The sequence below is a fragment of the Condylostylus longicornis genome, unplaced genomic scaffold (assembly GCF_029603195.1).
Source record: "Condylostylus longicornis isolate FDR11 unplaced genomic scaffold, ASM2960319v2 ptg000027l, whole genome shotgun sequence".
Lineage (NCBI taxonomy): Eukaryota > Metazoa > Arthropoda > Insecta > Diptera > Dolichopodidae > Condylostylus > Condylostylus longicornis.
Window position 1 is genome coordinate 7938677 of NW_026577996.1, and position 25543 is coordinate 7964219.

Below are 25543 nucleotides of genomic sequence, written 5' to 3' on the forward strand. Positions count from 1 at the left end.
AATTAATTACTAGTAGACTCGCAAAATATGTTAAAAACCATAACAATATTGAAATTCTACAAAAAGCACCTAGAATTTCAAACAAATATAGAATAAAAACTGAGAATTCCCAATTTTAGTCAACATTTTTTAATTATAATTAAATCAAGAGACAAATTATCTTAATATAGCTGACACATGACATTTTACAAAACTGAACTAATGACACATGACATTTTACAAAATGAACTGTGGTAATACTGTCTTTGACACGTTAAATTTGGTGACGTTCCAAAAAATAAGTCGGCTCTGTATATTAAGTAAAGTGTTGTTTTTTATATTAATGATTAAATATTACTAAAAAGTAGCTGGTTTATAACAAAGTAAATTCAGAAAAAAATATCTTTGTTAATAATTGAATAAATCGTAATCAAAATGTTAACAAATTTCGAGTCGAAATCTGCGCGTGTTAAAGGTCTATCATTTCATCCCAAACGCCCTTGGATTCTAGCAACATTACACAGTGGAATAATTCAACTATGGGATTACCGAATGCATACATTGCTTGAAAAGTTTGATGAACACGAAGGTCCTGTAAGAGGAATAAATTTTCATTGTCAGCAACCATTATTCGTTTCTGGAGGAGATGATTTCAAAATTAAAGTGTGGAATTATAAGCAACGCAAATGTATTTTTACATTATTAGCTCATTTAGACTACGTACGTACTGTGGTATTCCATCGCGAATACCCTTGGATCTTAAGTGCATCTGACGACCAAACTATACGAATTTGGAACTGGCAATCAAGGAATTGTATATGTACCTTAACTGGACATAATCATTATGTTATGTGTGCTCAGTTCCATCCAACAGAGGATCAAATTGTTTCTGCTTCCCTTGATCAGACTGTAAGAGTATGGGATATTTCTGGTGAAACTTTCAAAAATTTATTTTAGTTCGCTTTAAAATAGAATTTTACTTATAGGAATTGCAAGTAGAGATGGAATGAAAGGATTAAAAAAAAAAGTTTTCTCGTCAGGAAATAATGCTTTGGAGGATCACATTAAATCTCCAAGTGGTGGAACAGATTTATTTGGGCAAGCTGATGCAGTTGTTAAACATGTACTAGAAGGTCATGATCGTGGTGTTAATTGGGCAAGTTTTCATCCTAGTTTACCATTAATTGCTTCGGGAGCTGATGATAGACAAGTAAAACTTTGGAGAATGAATGAATATAAAGCTTGGGAAGTTGATACATGTCGCGGACATTATCATAATGTTTCTTGTGTAATATTTCATCCACGTCAGGATTTAATAATTTCAAATAGTGAAGATAAAAGTATCAGGGTATGGGATATGACAAAAAGGCAATGCCTATTTACATTCCGTAGGGATCTAGAGCGATTTTGGATATTAGCTGCACATCCAACTTTGAATTTGTTTGCTGCTGGTCATGATGGTGGTATGATAGTGTTTAAATTAGAAAGAGAAAGGCCAGCTTACACTGTACATGGAAATATTTTATATTATGTGAAGGATCGTTTCCTTCGCAAACTAGATTTGACCACTACAAAGGATACAGTAGTAATGCAACTGAGAGGAAGTGGAAGCGGAAAGAACCCACCCGTTCATAGCATTTCATATAATCCAGCATTGAATGCAGCGTTAGTTTGCACACGTACAAGTAATTTAGAAAACTGTACTTATGATTTGTATAGCTTGCCATCAAAAGATTCAGAAAATCAGAGCTCCGAATCAGATAGCAAAAGGTCCTCAGGTAATAAATTCAAATAGATATATTGCACTTTGTTCCTAGTAACTCATTTTTCTTTCTTTCTATTTAAGGTATTACGGCAATTTGGGTGGCAAGAAATCGTTTTGCAGTGTTAGATCGTCACAATCAATTGGCTATCAAGAACTTTAAAAATGAAGTTACAAAAAAAATTCCAATGTTTTGTGAAGAAATTTTTTATGCTGGTACAGGCATGCTTTTAATCCGCGACCCTGATTATGTTACGTTATATGAAGTTCAAAGATTAATTGCAGTGGGAACAATAAAATTAGCTAAGTGTAGATATGTTGTGTGGTCCAGCGATATGGTACTTCTCGCACTTTTATGCAAACATTCAGTCACTATTTGTGATCGTCGCCTTCAACCATTGTGTACCATACAAGAAAATACCAGAGTTAAATCAGGTGCATGGGATGAGTCTGGAGTTTTCATTTACACAACTAGCAATCACATAAAATATGCTATACCAAATGGTGATCATGGAATAATTCGCACACTTGATTTGCCTATTTATTTAACCAAAATAAAGGGTAATCAAGTTTTTTGTTTGGATCGTGAATGTAGATCACGTGTTTTAAATATTGATCCCACTGAATTTAAATTTAAATTGGCTCTTATTAATCGTAAATATGATCAAGTACTCCATATGGTACGAAACGCACGTTTAGTTGGTCAGAGTATTATAGCGTATCTTCAACAAAAGGGATATCCGGAGGTAGCATTACATTTTGTTAAAGATGAAAAAACTAGATTTACTTTGGCTTTGGAGTGTGGTAATATTGAGATAGCTTTGGAGGCTGCCAAGGCTCTCGATGAAAAAACTTGTTGGGATAGATTAGGACAAGCTGCTTTAATGCAAGGGAATCATCAAGTTGTCGAAATGTGCTATCAAAGAACTAAAAATTTCGATAAATTATCATTTTTATATTTAATAACTGGAAATCTTGAGAAACTAAAAAAAATGAATAAAATCGCTGAAATTCGAAAAGATGTATCAGCTCAGTATCAAGGTGCACTCTTGTTAGGAGATATTAGGGAAAGAGTGAATATTTTAAAAAATTGTGGGCAGACATCATTGGCTTATCTGACTGCAGCAACACATCATGTGAAAGATGAAGCGGACACTCTAAGAGAGGAACTGAAAGCATCTGGAAATCCATTACCTGCCATAAAACCAGGTGCCCAATTTTTTGTTCCTCCTGTTCCGGTCCAGCAAACGGAAACTAATTGGCCTCTTCTAACAGTATCAAAAGGATTTTTCGAAGGTGTTGTTCTTCCTAAAGGTAAAAAAACTCCCTTTTTTTTTAAAGAATAAACATGACAATTGAATTTTGTAGATAAAAGAATATTGGAAGCAGCCAATATTAGTATTGCGACGATTGATGAAGGTCCTACCGATGGTTGGGGCGCTGATGCCGATTTAGATTTGGATGAAGAAAATGGCGATGATGATATTATTGTCAAAGACAATCCTGAAGATGCTGAAGGTGCTGGCTGGGATGTCGGTGATGAGGATTTAGTTGTACCAGACGAAATTGCCCAAAAAATAAAATCGGTAGCTAAATCTGGTGATTACTATGCTGTTCCAACTAGAAATAAGTCTCCAGCACAACACTGGTCCAATAGTTCGCAATTAGTGATTGATCATATTAAAGGCGGTTCTTTTGAAAGTGCTTTTAGATTGTTAAATGAGCAAATTGGGGCTGTTAATTTCCAGCCGTTCAAATCAATTTTTTTGCAAATATTCGCAGCATCAAAAACCAAGTTTCCAGGATTGCCCAATATGACTTCTTTAAATGCATATCCTTTACGTAACTGCAAAGAAACAAATATGAGCAATAGTAGGCCAGCTTTAAGCGTTAAACTGAATGATTTGGTTCAAAGATTGCAAGTGTGTTATCAATTAACAACGGGTGGTAAATTTGTGGATGCAATACAAAAATTCCAATCAATTTTACATAATGTTCCATTAATTGTCGTTGATACAAAACAGGAAGTGGCTGAAGCACAACAGTTACTTAAAATATGTAGCGATTATATAATTGGATTAAAAATGGAAACTGCTAGAAAAGCTCTACCAAAAGCAACATTAGATGAACAAAAAAGATTATGTGAAATGGCTGCATATTTTACCCATTGTAAATTACAACCAGTACATCAAATTCTAACTCTAAGAACCGCATTAAATATGTTCTTTAAATTGAAAAATTATAAAACAGCCGCATCTTTTGCCAGACGATTATTAGAGATGGGACCCCGACCAGAAGTAGCACAACAAGCTAGAAAAATTCTTCAAGCTTGTGAAGTAAATCCAACTGATGAACATGAACTATTATATGATGAATTTAATCCTTTCGATATTTGTGCTATAAGTTTCAAACCGTTATATCGAGGAAAAGCACAAGAAAAATGTCCATTCTGTTCTGCGTCATTTGATCCTAAATATAAGGGAGCTTTATGTACTGTATGTGAAATCAGTGAAGTTGGAAAATCAGTATCTGGGTTGAAAATTTCAAATATTCATGTTAGATAAATATTATTGTACGATTTCAATTAAAAATTATTTTATGTTTAGTTTTACAATACGTTTAAATAAAAAAAAAATTGTTAAATTTATAAAAATTTAATAATAATGGAAAGCGAAATATTTTAAACAACCCATAGTAAACAACTTTTTTTTAAATAAATTTTTTTTTTCATAAATACGATAAAAATAATCTATTATGTTAATCTATATTATTCTATAAAAATAAAGGAACTTAGACTGTTAAGAAAAAATATTGGCTTTAATCTATTGATTTCAACCACTGGTGCCTTAATACTTAGATTAAAACCACGTCATTGTTTACTTTATTTTCCACACCCAATGAATTGCAACACATTTCCAAATAGCAAAAAATATTTTATATAATGAAACAATCAGGGTTCACTTATATTAATTATACTTTATTTTCATTTTGAAAAGATAACATATCTAATTATATTAAAGGAACCTGAATTAAACTTATTTAGAAGTGGTTGTCAAGCATTCATGAGCTCTTCTTGTAATTGGAATAACAATTTACTGCATCAGTGGCTGTAAATTCTGTATAAGCCCTTTTACTTCCTTTGAAATTCTAAAATAATAAGACAAGTATGTACTTTGATTTAGATCTAGGATTATAAAAATTTCAAGAACGTATTTATAATAAAAATGTATTTTCTTGCTTTTATTTCCTTTTACATTTTCGCATCTACTTACTTTAAAATCACCACTTATTAGGCCCCATAAAAAAACGAATACTGATGGAATTACAACAGCTATAACAGGAGCTAAGAATACTGGAACATCAATAAGCGTTAAGGATATCATTTTCAATTATGAAAAAAAAAAAAAACTAAATATTTACTCTACAAAAAATTGTCTTATTCCTTTTTGTTATTTGCATTTGCATTATCTATGTATAACGTCATTTTTAGTTTGTCAACTTATCGTCATCCAGATTTAGTATTACCAAATTGCAAAATTTTTTACATCACATGTAGATTTAAACTTTAAAAACATTTTATGTTTTGTAAAGAAATTTTGGTTCATATTAAATAGCTGAGTAGAAATGAAAAAAAAAATTACGGTTAAAGGAAGAATATAATATTCACAATCATACAGAAAAGATAACAAAAGCAAGGATCAATATGGATTTAACAGCGTAACAATTGAAAAATTACTATTAGAGGACGAAAATTGAAGTTGATTCTTATAAGAAACTCAGCAAAATCCCAATTCAAATAAACCAATAAAGTTTTTGTAGGAGTTTTAAAAGATTTTCAACACTGTTTTCATAGAAAATGTAAAACAGAAAATAAATTATTTCGTCTTAATTCAATTGGCTTGGCAATACTAATCATGTATTATAAACTACCCGCATAGAGTTCTTACTTTATTCTTTTGGATGTATCCATCATACCGTTATTACATAATTTCTTAATCCAAAAACTAAACCCTATAGAAATGATTCATCCGATTTATGAAATTTAAAATTAAAAGCATATAACAGATATAATTCACATGTTAATACTATTATCCTTTAATAGATAAAAATTTGTACATACAAACTGCTTATAGCGCAAAACTAAATTAAATGGCAATCAGTTTTTTACTTGTATTATCCACCTTTAAAGCCTACAATTTTCTCAAGAAATTATTTTATTTGCTAAAAATTACAAAAAAAAAAAACAAGAAACTAATTTTTTAATAAAGTATTGTGAAATATTGTTTTTAACATTTTTATTTACATATTCTTAATTTAATAATATTTCGTTTAAGATTAGATATTAGGATTTAAACTGAAAAAAAAAAAAAAAAACAGTTCTAAATTTAAAATAATTATTCTGAATAAATACCACAAATGCTATCAGTTACGGTATTAAAAAAAAAATTAGTGATTTTTTTCAGTTCTCTTTTTTTTTGTTTTAATTATTTTTTATGGTACCTTCACTTTTAAGAAAAAAGTTATTATCCTTTTTTTTTTATTATTGTTGTAATGCAAAACATATAAAAAGTCGAGTTTGCACATAAACTGCATAAAAATATTTCCTTTTTTTTTTGTTTTTGTTTGTTTTATGGTTTTTTTTTTTAGCGAATCGCCAATTTAAGTCAACGTCAAACATTTAGACGAATATCTTGTAAACCTTTATTTTGCCATAAATTTGGAGTCTTCTTACAATATGATGCAGTATTATACAATGTAACTGATGCAATATAATTATTTGGCATTACTTCAAAAATAATATCCTGATATCCATAACAAAATGTTGAACCAAATGGATTTGCTGTATTTGTTGAACTAGCTCTATGAAGCACAACTGGCCTTTCTGATGGTGTTAAACGAGTACTAATTGTATCCCATTTTGAATATGCTGATATAATTACTGGCGAGTTAAGAGGTTCCTGGTTTGTTTTATCACTTGCTGTACAATTCAATTGAAATTCACATCGATGGTACATATTAAAATTATAATGTCCCGGATAATTAGTATGAAGAATAATTTTTTTGCAACGTTGTGTTATTGCATCGAAAAGAACATCAATTCCAAGTGTAAAATAATTGAAAAATATATCACTGCGTTTTGTTTGAGCACGTCTGTGAGCGCTTGGAGAATGAATTTTCATTTTATCTTCACTCTTAAAAAATATTTTATTTGGTGATCCTAAATTTGTTGATACATCTTGGCATGTATCACCAAATAAAATTTCTCTTGTAAAAGTTTGGCGACGAGGTTCTAATGCTCTTAATGATCCATCAGTAAATAATTGTAATTTTAAACCCCTTGTACCATTTGAATTTCTTAATACGCTCGCAGATTCCAAATATATTTGCCGATTATAGCAAGAAAATGGTAAGGGAGGAGCTCGAATTTCTTGCATATTGTTGCCACCTGAATAAATAGACATTTTTGAAACAACTGGTGAAGCACCACTTGGAAATATAAGAGATCCCAAGCCGTGAGCATAACCAGGATGAAGTTTGCTATCTACTGGGAAAAAAAAGCTTAAGCCTCGAAAATGAAGAGCAAATAATTGCTTGGCAGCATCATAAACTCCTGGATGAGTTGCCCCAAAAGAATGTTCAATTTGTTCGATTGATGGCACAACTTCAGGAGAATTGAAGGTTACATCACTGTACCGTAATTTAACTAATTTCATATTGAACACTTCAATAATTTTCAAACGTTGAACTACAGGATCAAAAATTAATCGAATACCATCTTGGGGTAAATTAATAACGATATCAACACCGAGAGGATTCTACGATTTCAAAAAAAAAATAATAATAATTAAATATCAAAATACATGAATAAGTAAAAAAATATAATTACTTACAGTATCTGAATACAAAACTTGCACTCCCTTAATAATACCAACTTGAGATTGAATTATAGCCACCGCTTGAGAAAAGTGCATTCCAAGAATAAATTCCCAGCTTTCACAGCCCAAAGAAATCTCTGGTACTATTTCTAAATCTAACATTTTTGCTTTTAAATTAATCACTTATTACTCAGATGTCAAGTCAAATATTCTAATTATCAATTTGTGTGACTTTCAATGAAAATTTTTATTTTCACAAAGAAACTTTTTTTTTTTCTTTTTGACTTGCCGTTTATCTCTTTGTTTTTGTTTTTCTAGACTAAAATTATTTTTCTTTTTTATCCCTAGATATATTCCTAATCTAAATTAATTTATTTATATAATTCTATTAAATTTGAAATGTTTTTTTTTCACTAAAGTACTATAATGAAATAAAAAAAAAATTCCTAAATTATAATTACGTTAATTTTTTATTTTAATGGAAAATATTACAAAATATTTACCTTTTTTGTTTCTACGTCGTAGTCCTATAAACGAGATGTCACAAACGCTTACTATGAAAGTAATCAAATGCACTCGTAATTACATACGTAATTATTTGAGTGATTTGAGTGAAATTCTGAAACAATTAAATTTTTTTCAAATTTCATATAAAAAAAAAGTTATTTTTATATTTGGATACAAAAAAAAAATTCAATTAATTGTAATGTAGTAATTATATGTAACTTTTATTGTTTATTTATTGTACTTGTTAAATGAATTAATTTTAGTTTTTTTCAACTTTAGATTGATTTGTGATTAATTATGTCCCAATTTTTTCAAATTTTATATTTGAATTAAATGAATGTACGCTTAAATAATGTAAAACTTCATTATTCTAATGTGCTGTCATATATGAAAATATGTGTCATTTTAAAAATGTGTCAAGTACAAAAAGTAAATACAAACATGTAAAATCAATTATTTTAAAATGTTTAAAGGGTAATAGTACTTGACACTAGAATAATTGTCAAAAAATTCTCTATAAGATTTTTTTATGTTTTGATGTTTTTATTTGAATAGGCACTTTACGGTCTTTCGGAATACGAGGTAATAAAAAACAACGCAAGTTAAAAATTTTGTTCCTAGCTATAAAAATATTTTGTAATGTAGACTTTGCACCTCATTCAAGAATTTATTGATGCCAATTTAATTATAAAAATGGAAGCTTGGATTAAATTAAATAGTGAAAGTATTGGTCGTGATAAAATTGCAAGGTAAAAAATATTTTTAGAGTTCAGTACCCACTAAAATTGAATAATATTCTATTTACAATTACAAAAATAGGTTAATACAATATTTCTCAAGAGCTGTTTGGGATTCTTTGGAACAAAATCATGCCAGCCCAATAACAGTCGATCAGTTTAAAACTTTGGAATATATACTGAGTTCCTTTAGAAAACGTATTATAATTTATAAATTTTTATATAACTAAAGTTTTAATATAATTTATTCATATTTCCAGTTTTACGTTTTGGGAAATGTCTTGATGTTTTTTATTCAAGTTTAAAATCATCTCATTATCCAGATATTGCACTTCGTATAACACTGACGATAGGCAAATTATCACAATCATTATTTCTTTTAGCTGATCATATAATATGGTTATCTAGAACTGGATTATTTAAAAACATAAATCCTAAAAAATGGGGAAAAATCGCAAATAAATATTGGTTGTTATCGATAATTATGAATTTAGCACGAGATGTATATGAAATTCACAGACTTATTGATTTGCACAATTCATGTGGTAAAGTTGGAATAACAAGAAGTAGGGTTCCTTTATCTATTACGTCGTCCAGAGATTTATCTCGTTTAGCTTTATATTCATATGGTATTATGCTAGGTCATCAAGATGTTGCGGTAGACACAATAAAAAATGTATGCGATTTATTCATTCCATTAACAGCTTTAGGATATACAAATTTAAGCGCAAGAACAATTGGAATATTAGGTATTCTGTCAAGTGCAGCAGGATTAGTTGCACTTATTCAGCCAAAAGCTAAGTTATTACCAGCTTAAAAGTTATACTAAATATATATATATATAGTTCAAAAATATTGTTAAGTTCTGTAGTTTTATGTATTGTTCCAATTTTTTTACTGTTAAATTATGAAAAGGGATATATGTATGTGGTAGGTGCCTACCTACCTACTCACAAATAAATCTAAAAATTTATTATGCTTCTAAGAAACATTTTAAAATATGTATTTGAAAAAAGCAGTTAAAATCTGCTGACGGGTTATTTTTAAAATAATAAATTATTTTTTATAACTATGAGAGAAATAAAAAATTTGTTTTTGTTTTGACTATGCCAAAATAAATTTATTTAAATTAAAACTTATCGTTTGGTTTTATCTTGTAATTTTTCATTTTAAAATCACATCTTATAGTACATATACAATTCAAGTTCATGACTTAGCATATTTAATTGCTTTAATGTGTGTAAAATCACATTTTATTGGCTAAATTCTAGTCAAACTCATATTCCTTATACTTAAGTTCAACTACAGTCATACAACTAACTGATTAAACGATTTTAAAATAGAATATTATTATGGTGTCACAATCTTGTACTTTTGCTTATTTTTTGGTATACATCTCCATTATATAATCACTTTGTGTTTTAGATAAGATAAAAATTGTACATGTACTTATATACACACATGTATTATTTGCAATTCCATATTAAGAACTTTAAGAAAATAGCAATGTTATTAATTTTGTAGATGAAAAAAAATAACACTTGTACTTCGAAATTTATTAGATTGTTTTTGAGACAAATTTTATTAAGAATAGTTAGAAGATGAATTAATGATTTTTTCTTTAAATTCCGGAATAAATTTTTTAAGAAAGAAAATTTTATATATTTTTCTGGTTTAACTCTAACTTATGTCTTAATATAAAGATCCATAAATGGAAAATAAAAAATCTGGAAAAGTAAAATAACTAATTAATGTAGATTTGTAAGACAAAAAGATATCTCCTCAGCTTTAGAACAAACAATTTCTGTTTTTTTCTATTTCGAAATTTTATAAAAACAAGAAAAGTTAATGTCTTGTATAACGTCTCACAATATAAGAATATGAGTTTTGCCCATATAATCTACAAATAATTTCAATCAAAAGCGAATATAATTCTAGAAATCAATTCTAATTACCAAAATAGGACATTAAACGAATATTTTTGTTTATTATTAAAGTAGTCTTTAACATTATATTATTTCCTGGTAGTAATTCCTAAACTGGAATCTCTCTTTTTGTTTTACTAAATATTAATGTATAATTTGTAAATTTTGACATGGAGCCATGTGTGATACTCGAATTTGTAAATTTTGACATGTAGCCATGGGCTTCGACACAAAAAAAAGAACAACAGTCCCTCGAAAGCTTCCCTTTTGATCAATTCGAGTATCACGGGGAGAGTCAATTGATCGCAATTATGAGGACGTAGCAATTTCTTTGTAATGTATTGGTAACAGCTTGTATAATATTAAAATAATTATTAATTTTTTTTCTTTTAATTTTATTTATAGAAGCATGAAGACATAGTTTTATTTTTTTTATATTTTTTTTTTTTTACATTTTTTGCTTTTCTTTTTATAATATGCGTTACAATTTTTTTCACATTTATATTTTTTTTTTTTTATTATTTTTGTTTTATATGAAATTATAATAATTATAAATTTTTTTTTTTTTTTTTTTTTTTTTTTTATTTTTTATATTATTCATATTATTATTACAATTTTTTTTTTAATATTATTTTTATAATTTGCTGCAATAACTTTTTCTATTTTCTATCACAGAATTTTTATTTGCAGTAAAGAAAAGTAATTTTTAATTAATTATAATTATAATTAATGTTTTTTTTTTTCAATATTTTGAACAGTGCCTATCTTCGTTAAAAAGAAGAAAAGACCTCCAAAAAAAAAAAAAAAAAAAATTTAATTTTTTTTTTTTATTTTTTTTTGAAATTTTTAATTTTTTTTTATTTTTAAAATTTTATTTATTTTTTTTTTTTTTTTAATATTATAAAATCAATTTTTGTGCTCCACAATATTTTTTTTTGTTTTTGGTTTAATGTTTAATTTTATTGGATTTTTTTCGGGTTCTTCAAATAAAATTGGAAGAAAAATTAAAATGGTGTTTTTTTTCAATGGAAATTTTAAAATATAAAGAAAGAAAAAATCTCATTATTAAAAATAATTAAAAATAAGTATATAAAATGTATATGTATATAGGTACCCAACAATATAATTTTGATAAATTATTTATATTTAATAATAATTAATAATTAATAATAGAAAATATTTGAAATGTTGAACAATGTTTTTTTTGCTTGTTTGTTTTTGAACAATTTAAGAGAGAAATTTTTCATTCACGGTTGTTTTTCTTTTAATTTTATAATTTGTATTTTTTTTTTTAATTTTTTTTGAAAAATTTTATAATTTCTTTTTTTTCATAAAAAGCATTTTTTTTTTGTATTTACGTATATAATATTTTAATTTTTTTTTTGTTGTTGTTGTTTTTCTATATAAATAATTTTTTTTCATTACTTATTTGAAATAGCTACACTAATTTCAGTGCCTTGGATCTATTTATAATAAGTACATATTAAAAAATCAGAAATTAAAACAATAGAAAAATAAAAATAATTAATTAATTAATAAAAAATAATTTCTCGTTTTCATCTCTGAATTTTAATATTATGTATTTTTTGTGTTTATAAAAAAAAAAAATATAATTTTATATTTTTCTTTTAAATTCACAGGTAATTTTTATTTTAAAAGTTATTTATGTTTATATACATATATATATAATTATTTGTTATTAATTTACAAACTATGTAATATGTATATATATATATATATTAATTCCAAAATATTCACATAACAAAATTATTTTTTTTTTTTATTTTTATATAATAATTTAAATGTAATGTGTGTATATTATGCATATTTTGTATATAATTTAATGATATAATACTACATAAGTTAACCATTGTACAAATCTTTAAAGTACTATAGTATATATAGATAATATTAATATAAAATATAAATTAGGTAGGTAAGTATACATTACATAAATTTTCTATTTAAAAAATTCTTTAATTAAGATATTGAACAATATTTTTTATATTTAAATTATGTGTACTGAAAATAAATATCAAACAGAAAGCAATTCTTAAATGAATATAATAAAATAGTATTATAAAAGATATATGAGCATGTTAAGTTAAAAATTTAGGTTAAATATATGATGGTATATAATGAATATTATGTGTGTTTTAAAACAATTTTAAAAGTTTAATTTAATTATGAAGATGGAACAACTAAAAATATCATATTAAAAAAATATTTTCAGAATCTATTATTTATAACTCTGATTAACATTAAAAAAAAAAATTTAATAATAATTTGGAAAAGACTCTTTTTAGTATTTTTCCAAGAAATTTGACAACAAGTGTATATTTTTTATTTGATTTCGAACTTTGAAATGCACAAATAGTATACACTATTGTTAACAATTAACTACAAGTACATTATGGTGTAAGGATAGCGCCGAATTCACTTATAGTAATTCACAATAATCGAAAATTAGGTTTACATTTTTTTTTAATAAAAACGGAATAAAAAAGCGAAACAATCCTTAATACATTTCGCCAATAAAATCGACCATATTTTAGTATTGAGGAATTTCAAAAAATTCATGTTAAATTTACAATCACACGAATAATTTGTTTAGTACCCAATTTGGGGCAATTATTTAATATTTATTGATGTATCCTTCTCACTATTGTAATTCATTCAAACTGGAATAATATTATAGTGACAGAAATTATTAAAAATCCGTAGAGAGTTTTCATTTGACCCTAATTTTCAGAAATTTCTATGACCATTTCAGAAATTTCTATAAAGAAAGAAAACTTTTTTGAAAAAAATAAAATAAAATTGCAAAACACACTTTATATTTTCAGAAGGATATAACCATATGGCTGTGAATTGAAATTAATTTTTAAATTTTAATTAAATAATATTTAAAAATTAAATTATATATATACATATAAAGATAATTCATATATTACATAATATGACATTTTTCTTATTATATTTACATTTTTCTATAATTCAAAGAGAACATTTTTATTGACGGCAATCATTTATATATATATATATATATATATATATATATTTATTGAGAAATAATTAAAATTACTATTCGAACAACTAAAATATAAAATTAAATAATAATAAAAAATATAAGAAATAATTTTTTATTTAAATTTTTATATAATTATTATTTGGGAATAAATTTTTCTTTATTTATTAAAAAAATAATTATAAACAATTTAAAAATTTTTAATGATTCTGTAAAAAATTATTTTATGTGAGCCTACAATAAAATTTATGTCTATATATATATATATATATATATATTATATGACTGCCAAATCGGAGGTATTTAATTAAAGTACCCTATAGTAGTATTAATTTTTTTTTTTATAATTATAAAATAATTTTGTTTTCATGTATATTATTTTTTAGATTTTTGTGAACTTTCATTAATAAAATGTGAAAATAAGAATAACCTGTACTATTTAAATTTTTATATTAATGAATATAGTGTGTTTGTGAAACGTTAATATTTTTTACAATAATTTTTTATTTAAAAAAAAAAATACGTACTAATCCGTGCACAAGACTAAATAATTTGGTTTAATGTTGAAATAATCTCAGTTTTTGCCATTCGTCATCAAAAAGTGATTCTACATTTTTAAATATAATTCTGTGAGAGATCATACAGTACTTATAATAATAAAAAAAAAATTAAAAAAAAATTTAAAGAAATTTTCTAATTTTAATTCAAATTTATCATATATAAGTAAAAAATAATAACGAATAAATATTCGTTATTTCAATTAAATATGCGAAATACAACACAAAAAAATCAAATTTGAAATATCAAAATATTTAACAAAAAAAAATTTTTAATTAAATTTTAATGTGCATACTTGTTTAACATACATATATTAAAAATTCACTTTAAGAAACTTTGAGAGTATGTAAAATTCACAATTTTAAAATAACAAATATAAAAATTAAATATTTAAAAAAATAAATATTAAAATTTCACATGATTACACAGAAGCACGAATTTCATTTTTAGAAAATTTTACACAAGCCATGATTCTGAGAAATTTTGTAATTCAATCCAAAAAATTCATTCAATAAAATCGACAAAATTAAATTATTTGTGAAATTTCAATAATTAACACAAATAATTTTTATTTTCTCTCATTCTCCAAAAATTGAGAGAAAATTGAACAAAAATATAATATTGTACTTTTACTTGCACTCATGAAAGAGTGAAAATTATGTAATGAATAGGCGTGAAATGAAACACTAAAGGTTTATATATTTGTAGTCTATGCTCAAAAATTATTCACTTCAAATCTATGAACTTGGCTACTTATATAAAATTTAAAATCAATTCTGTTTTTTAATAATGATTTTAATTTTAATACGTAATTGAGAGTGATTGAAAACAAAAAAATATTCGTGCTTCCAAATTTAGTGCTTTTTTTTTGTTATTACATCTTGTTTTTACAAAAAAAAAATTTTCTTTAGTTCTCTAGTTTTATTTTTTTTTATTGTTTTATTTAATTGCTTTCAATGGATTCTTTATTAAGTTTTTTAATTAATATATATTTATATATATATTTTAATTTTATCCACAATTTATTTATTTTTACATTTTTTTTTAATATATTTTATTTCCGTGCTAATTAGGAATTTTTTAAAAACTGTTATATTTTATATATTTATGCTTATACGTATATATTTCAAATTATAATAAATTTTTTTTATTTATTTACTTTTTTTTTTTTTGCTTTATTTGAGATATTTTTGTTTCATATTATATAGAAATACTATGTTTTACATTTTCATCTTTGGAAACATTGTAGTATGTACTAAAAAAATTTTGATTACAATTAATAGAGAAACAATAATATTTTAAAAAAAAAAAAAATAAAAAAATTAAACAAAAAAGAAAACAATAAAATAATTTTTTTTTTTTAATATTTATAAATAGTTTTTTTTACAATATTATTCAATAATTTTAATTAATATTGTAATGAACTTTTTAATTAAAATATAAGGCAATTTTTTATTTATTTATTTTGAATAATTATGCACTTCATTTATTGAGAATTTTATAAAGTTTGGCATACATTTTTCTTTTGTTTTTGTTTTTTTTTTAATTTATAATTTTTTTATCTAATCAACCAATTTATTTATATATATATACTTATAATCTAATTAATAAATGTTTTATATTCTTGAATTAAGAAAAAATTCAGAATTAAGAAAACTAAAATTTGTAATGAAAAAGTTAAAAAAAAAAACATAAAAATTTAAGCTTTTCTTCTAGTATATCATTTTGCTATCATATTTTAAAAATGTTTTTATATATATTAACGATATGTTCAAAATTAAAATAAAATTTATTATTGTTATTATTATTTTAAATTACAATATTTAAAAAATTATAATTTTTATATCAAAATTTAAAGAGATATACATAAATATAAGAGAAATTTTCAATATTAAAAATATATTTATTATTTGTATTTTGTGTATATTAAAAAAACCGATATGATTGTTTTCTTTATTCTACTGGAATTTGAAAAAAATAAAAAAAAAAAAATAAAACAATAAATTTAATTTAGATCTTCTTATAATTTTAATTTATACATTAGGGATCAAAATAAAATTAATCTAATTGTTTATCTAGCTTTATCGTCTCGCAATTTATTCACTTTCAAATCAAAATTTTCGCTCTCTTTCTCAAATCTAAAATCAACTGAAGAATCTTATCATCTTTGAAAACAAAGTAAAAATGACAAAATAAAAAACTAGATACGCAATACGATCCACTTTCTTCGCACTTTGCGAGTAAAATAACCGAGAAACACGATCTTGGCCAATATATTATTATGGTTTAGTATTAGAAAATTAAATATTAAATAGAATATGTAATTTCCGAATTTTTGCTAAAAATTCGGAATTAAAAATTTCATAATACACGAAAATTATTTTATTATTAAGTAAAAATTTAAGCTACCATTCTGATGCTTTATTAATAAAAATTAGTATGTATTGGAAATAAATTCAAAAAATTTAACATTAACCCATCTTGAATGAAAAATTGATTGCATACATTACATACTATGAAACTTCCAAATTTAGCAGTGATTTTGTTAAAATTGTGAATATTTTTATACAAAATTAATAATTAATAAATAAGAACGAAAAGTAATTCAATAATTAATAAGAGGGTTTCTGTCGTTTTTAATAACTAGGGAGGGATTCTGTCATTTTTAAAATTATATTATTAAATCGAATATAACTTTATAAAACTAATTTTTCTGATTACATAAAATGATTCTAGAAAAAAATTTTTGAATAAATTTTTATTATAATTTTGCATTAATTATAGTTTTTATTTTATTTAAATATTATTAAAAAAAAAAACATTTAATATCGAACACATAATATCGTTTTTTTTTTTTTTTTTTTTGTTTATTTTGTGTAATTTTGTGTAAAACCCAATAATTATTTCTGATTAATTTTATTTTATTTATTTAATGCAATTTATAATTTTAATATTATTAAATAATATTAGAAGCCATGATATGCCATTCTATAATTAAAATATATAAATACATACATATATATACTAATATTTTTTTTTTATACATATTATTTGTGAATTTCTTTTAAAAATATAAAAATACAAAATTATCATGACAATAATAATATTAATAATAAATATTATTAAAAAAAAAAACAAAACATGTAATTAATAAATTTTTAAAATAACATGTAAATAAATTTTAAATTTATTATAAGGCAAAAAAAATTGTTATATAACTGTTATACAAAATTCAAATAAAGCATATATTAAATTTTTTATGATTGATTTTTAATACAGAAAATATATCTTCATCGTTAATAATTAAAAAAAATATATAAATATAAAAATTTCAAAATTTAATAAAAATTTACATAAAAATTAAATTTTTTAATCGATATATACAAAAAAAAAATAATTAAAATATTTGACCAAATTAAACATAAAAAATAGGAACAAAAAAAATGGAAACAGTGAAATTCATTTTAATTAAATATTTTATTCTTTCTATCAGCCAGATTGTGTAGTTCTCTTTTTACATTCTGCAATTTAAATTTAAATTTAAAATCAGAATTGCAATTTTTTTAATCGGTCAGCTTCCAAAACGTAATAATCGGTCAGCTTCCAAAAGTAAATTAATAGAAACACAATAATCAATCTGATAAAATTCTTTCTAAATAAAATTATTTACTTTTTCCTCACCCGGTAAGTAAGTAAGGGAGGTACACAATCATACTTAATAGATATTCATTAATATATCTTGTATATTTTAATACAAATACAAAACAAATATTATACATTATTTTTTAGTACAATACCAGTAGATAAAAATACATATATGTATAAAATATTACTAAATAAAGAATAAACTTAAATACTAAAAAATTATCAAATTCAAAATTAATATTTTTATTTTTATAAACTTAATTGAGCAATTTTTTTTTTTTTATAATTATCGATAGTTAGAATTTAATTAATTTTATCCAGCATAAATATTTCAATCAAGACAAGAAAAAACAAAAAAAAACGATATAAACAAATTAATTTCCATTTGTATAATAGATAATAGGCCCTTAATTAAATAGAATAATTTTGTACGATATTTAACCAATAATATTTAATTGCAATAATTATAATAATATGTACGAATTATTATTTTAATTTATTTTCGTTTAATGATAGTAAAATTAAAATTAGATAAAGGAAAAAATTAAAATTATAAAATATAACAATAAAGAATTATAATTTTTATTATTGTTTCATTGTTTTCCCTATACTTTTTGTTTTAGATACATAATATATATATATATACAACATTTTTTTTTAAATAGAACAAAATAATTTTATATATATTATATTCAATAAATTTTCATATAAATAAAACAAAATTTTGTATAATATTATAATACTTTAAATGCATTTTAGGTCTTTCCTGCAATTTTTAATTTTATATACGTATAAAAAAAAAACTGAATTTAAATTAATAAAACAACAAAAAAACATATTTTGCAATTTTTAAAATATTCTAATATGAATAATAAACATAGCTGAAAATATAATAATATTTTTTTAAAAATTATTTTCTTTTTTTAAATCAATTGTACAATATTATAATTAACATAAATTTGTTATACATATTTTAATAATTTCATATCTCAATAAAATAATATTGGTCGTTATTAATATTTAAAGAAAAAAATAATAATTTGTGAAAATGGATAATTTTTAATAAAATTAAAAATATATAAATAATTAAAAAATTAAACTTAATTACTTTTAGTGAAAAATAATTTTACCAAACCAAAAAAAATATGCTACAGTTAAAATGATATTGTTATACAAAATTATATTAAAATGATTTAATGCCCCCTATTATTGAAATTAGTTGTATATTTTTAAAATAATGTGTTAAATAATGAGTGTTATTTGAATTATTTAGCCCATATTGGGTTTTTGAAAATTGTTCGCCGTACATCGGTATGGTGATTACTTCAATTTGATTTTGTCATATTATCAAATACATAATATGTAAATATGCATAATTGAACTTTGTATAATTCTCATAGCAGTTAATTGTTATTCGAATAGATTTCGCCTAGACACTCTATTTATTCGATGATCATTGACAAATGATTAATAAAAAATAGCTCTATAATTTTTCAAATATTATACAAATAAAGTAAATATAAAAGAAATTAATTTAAAAAAAAAATTAATATTATAATATTAAAAAATAGAAAAATTGTAAAAAAATGAGGCACTAATTTTTTTTTAATTAAAATTAAATGTTTAAATATAAACATATTTAAATATGTGAATATGCGGTAATAATAAAAAAAAATATAATAAAATAGCCTAATGTAATGTCTTACAAACTCACAAATATTATTTTGGGGGGTTAAAATCAAAAATTTTAATATATATGCGTTCTTAACAAGTTCAATATATTAACATGAACAGGGGATTAAATAAATGAACATGAACTGGGAAACTGGGGAAACTTGTGAATCATTGACCAAATTGAGAATTTATTTGAAAAATTTGAGAGAATACATTGCCTTATAAAAATTATAATTATAAATGGTAATAATTGAAAATTCAAACAATGCAAATGCAATTAAAGTACAAAAAAGTCGACAATAAAAAATAATGTTATATTTGAAGAAAACAAACTTTATCAATGTGATCTTTTTGAATATTTTTGAATATTTCTCGGGCAAACTCTGGATTAACCAAATATCGAGTATTGTGCTGTATTAAGTTAGCAAAATATTAGTTAGTTCTACTAAAAAAAAAAACTTGCATTCTTAAAATTCTTTGGAATTTTTTGCAACATTGGGCTTTAATATTGTGCACGTAGGTTCTTAAGGCTAAGTCATTTAGCATGTAAGTCACCACATTATTAATCTAAAATTTTAATATTTTTTTATTATTACCACATACATATGAAAAATATACATATTTAAAAAAAATTTTTAAATTTAAAATATATTATTACGATATTGACCATTATGATATTTTTTTTCAAATTTCATACAAAATAAAATTAAATTATCTTAAATAAAATAAAAATATTTTTTAGGTAAATTTGATTTAATTTGATTTTTTTTTTCTTTTGTGTTATTTAATTTTTGAATTCTCTTATATACATTTATTGTATTGTTAACATTTTTTATTTACTTATCTGTTTACATAAATATACATATGTATATATACTACATATTTTGTTTATCCAATTACATAAATTAAGTATATATTTTATAAAATATTAAAGTAAATATAATTAGGATTGGAGTGTTTTATTACAAAAAAAAAGGCAAGTTTTCTTTTATTTTTGCGAGAAACTTAAATTTAAAATTTAATTTATTATAAATTAGTGTTATCATTTTTGTTTTATTATTTATTTTATTTTATATTTTAAATTTTTTTACTAATATTTTTCTGTTTTAGATTTTGTGAATTTATTTTATGTTTTTATTTTGTGTTCATTTGCATTTTTGTTAAATAAAAATTAAAAAAATTAAATATTTAGTTCGGTTTTTTTTTTTTTTTGTTTTTAGCTTTCTATTTGCAGAGGAGCAACTCTTATATGAAATTTGCTTGTATTTATGAATATTGTTGGTTTACTTGTTTATGAAACTCATTTGTTTGCGAGAGATTTACCAAAAACACACAATTATTGGTTTTTAAATATATAAAGTAGGTGTAAAAGAAATATACTTATACTTATGTATCTTGTTTTACTTTTTTTTTTTGATTATTTTTATATTTATTTTCCATTTTTTTTTTATACTAAAATTTTATTTATTTAGCTATATGTTTTTTTTTTTCTTTACTACTTTAAATACAAAATATGATATGACAATAACAAAGAATTAATTTTATTTTGCTTATATATACATATATATATATATATTGTGTTTTTATATATATTTACATATATATATGACTTAAATATTATTTTAATTACATTTTATAAGATTATGCACTTTATTATTTTTATTGAATAAATACGGATTTCCAAGATAAATTTTTTGAGGTGTAGATTAAAAATTATTTAATTTTATTTTTTTGTTTTCTCTTCTTTATATATATATATAAGAAAAAAAAATTATTTAAATTATATATGTATGAAAATATAATTATATATGTATTTTAAATGTTTATAAAGCAATTATATAACAAATTTATTGAAATGTATGATTTTGCAGTTTAAAAAAAAAAATTCCTTTTTGCTTTACTAAACAAAAGAGAATGAACTGAAACAAATAACAAAAGTAAAGGGAAAAATTTAGAAAATTTATTTATTTCTCGGTTTCGGAAAGTCGATCTCGATTTATTCAAACAATAATTGATCATATCATTGACAATATACAATACATCAAAAATTTAAAAGTTTTTAAATTGTGTTTAAAAACAACATATCTTAGCAATTATGCGCTTTGAAATTAGAACTAAATTGTTGAATGAATAATATCAAAAAATGTAATGAAAGATTTTATTGTAATAAAATTCGATGCAATGCAATACGAGACTAAAAAAACTTACTTAAAACAAACTTTAAAATTGAAAAGCATTAGCTGAATTTACAAACACTTATTGAAAATTGCAGAAAACATTGCATATTTTTTAAGTCAATGCAATAAAATATGAGATCCGGGTACGATCTTTCCCTTTTATTTTTTTTTTGGTAAAACAAAAATTTAAATTAAATTAATTTTAAAATTGAAATATAATTAAAAAAAAAAAAAACCAAACAAGTTAATTAAAATTATTAAATTATGTATATGGTATTGTACGAAAGATAGAAGCAAGTTTGTTTGTTTTATATTTCACATTAATTTTCAACTCTTTCCTCTAAATTTTTAATTATAAATTAATTCAATTATTTTTATACTAAAAATGCATACATATATATTTATGTAAATATATATATACATACAAATTTGTATTGTTATGTGTTTTTTTTTTTTTTGTTTAAGTTTTTTTTTTCTGCAAAAATTTTGTTTATTTAATATTTAGTATTTTATTTTTTATTTATAATTAATTCTTATAAAATAGAAAAACTGCAAATACCTGTACAAAATACAAAGGCAAAAATTTAAATATTTTCAACAAATTACACTTTTTATTTTTTGTCCTTAATTTATTTTTAATTACACTTATTTATTTATTTTTATTTTGTTTTATTTTAACACATTTAAGTTTTTTTTTTTATAGAGGGGAGGAAATTGTAAAATCACATTTCGTTTTTCTTGTTTATATATGTATTGATATTTATATATTATATTTTTATATATATATATTATATTAAATTATTTAAAATAATTTTTAAATTCTGACTTATTTGACACATTTACAAATTTTAATATAATATGTATGTATATATTTTTTTCTCTTTAATATTATTTTTTTTTTGAAATTTTTTTTTTTGTTTTACTAGATAGTAATTTGAAATTATTGCTTTTATTGTAAAATATTGTTTTTATTTTTTTATAGATATTTTTTATATTATTTTTAATGTTTTTTTTTTGTTCTTGTATTACATGTTCGGTTGATATTATATTAAACATTCGTTGAAAAATTGATTAATATTCCTTTTATGAATATTAAAATATAGTGCTATAATTGATTTTATTGCCATTATTATTTTATTATAGAACATAATATTATAATACTTATAACACTAATGTGAGCGTAATATTTTATTAAAATTTAAAAATAAAAAAATTAATATAAAAGTTTTCTTACAATATTATAATTGAAAAAATTTGTTATACGAACAATAAGTATGAAATATTTAAAAAAAAAATATAATATTAACTTCTTTCCAAAGTAAAAAATTGTTTAAAAAATAATATTCAGAAATAGAGTTTTAGGACAACAAAAAAAAATTTAACAATATGACCAATTTTATTCGTTAAAATAAAATTGTTAAATAAAGGCAAAGTAAATAATGAAAAATATTTTATATAATCAAAGAAAAGCAAAGTTAAATTATGTAATTAAATTTTTACAAGTTTATAAATTTTTGAATAATAATACAACCTTATTGATTAGGAACAATATCATTAATGAATTAGATTAATTATAAATAAGTATGCGTAATTATTAAATTGTGATTTCATTAAAAAGAAAGCCAGATTTTGATCACAATGATTTTCTATTAATAATGAATTAATATATATATATATATATATAAAAGGTAAATCAATAATTTTTTATATAAAAAAAAAAAATTTTTAAATTTTATTCATTTAAATATTAATATTTAATTGTTTTATTATTAAATTTTTGAACTATTTTATTTAAAAATTTTGATAGTAAAAAGCTTTCTTTTCTAAATATTACATTTACATGGTATTTAAGTTTGATATGAAACCACAAAAAAAACAAAATTATTTCTTTTTATAAATGTAAACTTTATTACATTATTTATATTACAATAATTATTATTTTTCATTTTTACTTATTTCAATAATTCCCTATTAATAATTAATTATATTTAATTTTTTTTTTTTTTAAATTTTCATTACTTTGTATTTATTTCAGGTTGTGTACTACAAAAATTTTTATTAAAGGCAAAATATATATCATCAATACGATTACAATAAATTTATTCAATTTTTTTACTATTGAAATAAATTGAGGTATTTAATTTAATTAATTTGAAATATTTAAATATATATTACAAATATTTTACATAAAAAAAATTTTTAACAAGAGAATAAGCAAAAAAATTAATTTTGTTGGTAGAATTTTATAAATTACTTTGGAAAGATTTGTTTTTTTTTAAGAAGCAAAAACAAATAAAATCGAAATTATATAAATAAATATGAATTATATTTTTTAGTGAAACAAAAAAAAAAAAAGAAAAAACACCAAATATTATTAATTTTAAAATAAAGTTTTCTTCTAAACATACGATTTTTAAGATAAATAAATAATTTTAAGTAGAAAATACAAGATTCATTACAAATAATTGATTGTATTTAATAAAAAGAATGTTTAAAATGTAAATAAAAATATTTTAACTATTGTTTTTATACGCTGTTACTTATATTTTTGAGTATGTATAATGTTTTCAAAATATTGTATATAATGTTATAAAACAACTATCATATAGTTTATATATTAAGCTATTTAATTTACAATAATAATTTTAAGTATAAGAGGATATTTTATGTATTTATTTTTTTCGTTTATATTGATTTAATTTTTTTTTAGTATATTCTATATATTATGTCTTTAAATATTGACATAATATTTACGATTTATGCATAATCATAAATTAAAAAATTCTTATTAATAAATTGCATCATCACATTAGAATTTTTTTTTTAAATTAAATTTTTTTTTCTTTTCTTATTTAATTTTTTATTACAAAATGTACTTAAAATAATTGCAAAATTTATATTTTCACATTTAATTAACATGTTTTGAAATTGATTATTTCTTTTTTTTTTTTTGTTTTTATAAATTTTTTGTTTTAAACTTACACTTTTCTATCTTTCGTTTGAAAAAATTAAATCAAAATGCAAGAAAAGAAACAAAAGAATAAAAATAAAAATCTAAAATTATCTTTTCAATTTATTTTTTAATTGTTATTTTGTAACATTTTATCTTTTTTTTTCTAGAAGAATAAAACTTTTTTTAAAAAAGGGAAATAGCTATTATGTTTTTGTTATTATTTAGAAAAATAAAAATTATATTAAAACATTTTTAATTTTAATTCATATTCAATGAATTTTAAAAAGTTTGTATTATTTTCCACTTTTATTTTATTCTTTACATAATAAGTTGTACATTTACATAAAACACTTATTGTACAACTTATTATTTTATGTTATTTTCAAATGAAGGAACCAGCAAAAAAATACAACTATTTAATTTATATTTTTTGTATTTTTTTATATTATTTCAACTATACAAAATTTAATATTAATAACTAAAATTTATTCTAATTTAATATTTCCTTATACTAAACAGAGAAAATAATATTTATATTTTATTTAAAAAAATAATTGATAATAAAAAAGAAAAAAAAAATAATTGTTTTTTAAGAAGGCTTGTTGCGTGTACTCTTTCATGGAGGGAAAGATTATATAATATTATTATTTCTATAATCATAATTAATTAATAAGTAATTTGTAATATAATTTATACCATCTTGAGTAATATAATTAATTTTA

General features: G+C 21.7%; 4 protein-coding genes across 6 annotated transcripts; 2 read left to right on the top strand and 2 right to left on the bottom strand.

Annotated features, from left to right (window-relative positions):
• The first annotated feature begins 269 nt into the window (after positions 1-269).
• LOC129607199 (coatomer subunit alpha) lies at positions 270-4529 on the top strand. Its single transcript, XM_055517991.1, has 4 exons — positions 270-910; positions 966-1757; positions 1826-3055; positions 3110-4529. Exons 1-4 carry the CDS (start codon positions 415-417, stop codon positions 4303-4305), a joined length of 3714 nt encoding a protein of 1237 aa, XP_055373966.1. The 5' UTR covers positions 270-414; the 3' UTR covers positions 4306-4529.
• Positions 4530-4697: 168 nt separating this feature from the next.
• Positions 4698-5214, bottom strand: LOC129607555 (uncharacterized). Its single transcript, XM_055518606.1, has 2 exons — positions 5014-5214; positions 4698-4888 (listed from the first exon to the last, which is right to left on the bottom strand). Exons 1-2 carry the CDS (start codon positions 5122-5124, stop codon positions 4802-4804), a joined length of 198 nt encoding a protein of 65 aa, XP_055374581.1. The 5' UTR covers positions 5125-5214; the 3' UTR covers positions 4698-4801.
• Positions 5215-6094: 880 nt separating this feature from the next.
• LOC129607381 (PHAF1 protein CG7083) lies at positions 6095-8157 on the bottom strand. 2 transcript variants are annotated; one of them, XM_055518356.1, is made up of 3 exons: positions 8121-8157; positions 7633-8038; positions 6095-7557 (listed from the first exon to the last, which is right to left on the bottom strand). In XM_055518356.1, exons 2-3 carry the CDS (start codon positions 7777-7779, stop codon positions 6412-6414), a joined length of 1293 nt encoding a protein of 430 aa, XP_055374331.1. In that variant the 5' UTR covers positions 7780-8038; positions 8121-8157; the 3' UTR covers positions 6095-6411. The 2 variants fall into 2 exon arrangements, with proteins under 2 accessions (XP_055374331.1, XP_055374330.1); XM_055518355.1 differs by lacking the exon at positions 8121-8157 and having other exon boundaries at positions 7633-8107.
• A 514-nt stretch (positions 8158-8671) lies between these two features.
• Positions 8672-9975, top strand: LOC129607457 (peroxisomal membrane protein 11B). Of its 2 annotated transcripts, XM_055518489.1 has the most exons (4): positions 8672-8706; positions 8770-8873; positions 8944-9059; positions 9122-9975. In XM_055518489.1, the coding sequence occupies exons 2-4, from the start codon at positions 8818-8820 to the stop codon at positions 9676-9678; spliced, it is 729 nt and encodes a 242-aa protein (XP_055374464.1). In that variant the 5' UTR covers positions 8672-8706; positions 8770-8817; the 3' UTR covers positions 9679-9975. The 2 variants fall into 2 exon arrangements, with proteins under 2 accessions (XP_055374464.1, XP_055374463.1); XM_055518488.1 differs by having other exon boundaries at positions 8676-8873.
• The last annotated feature ends 15568 nt before the right edge of the window (positions 9976-25543 follow it).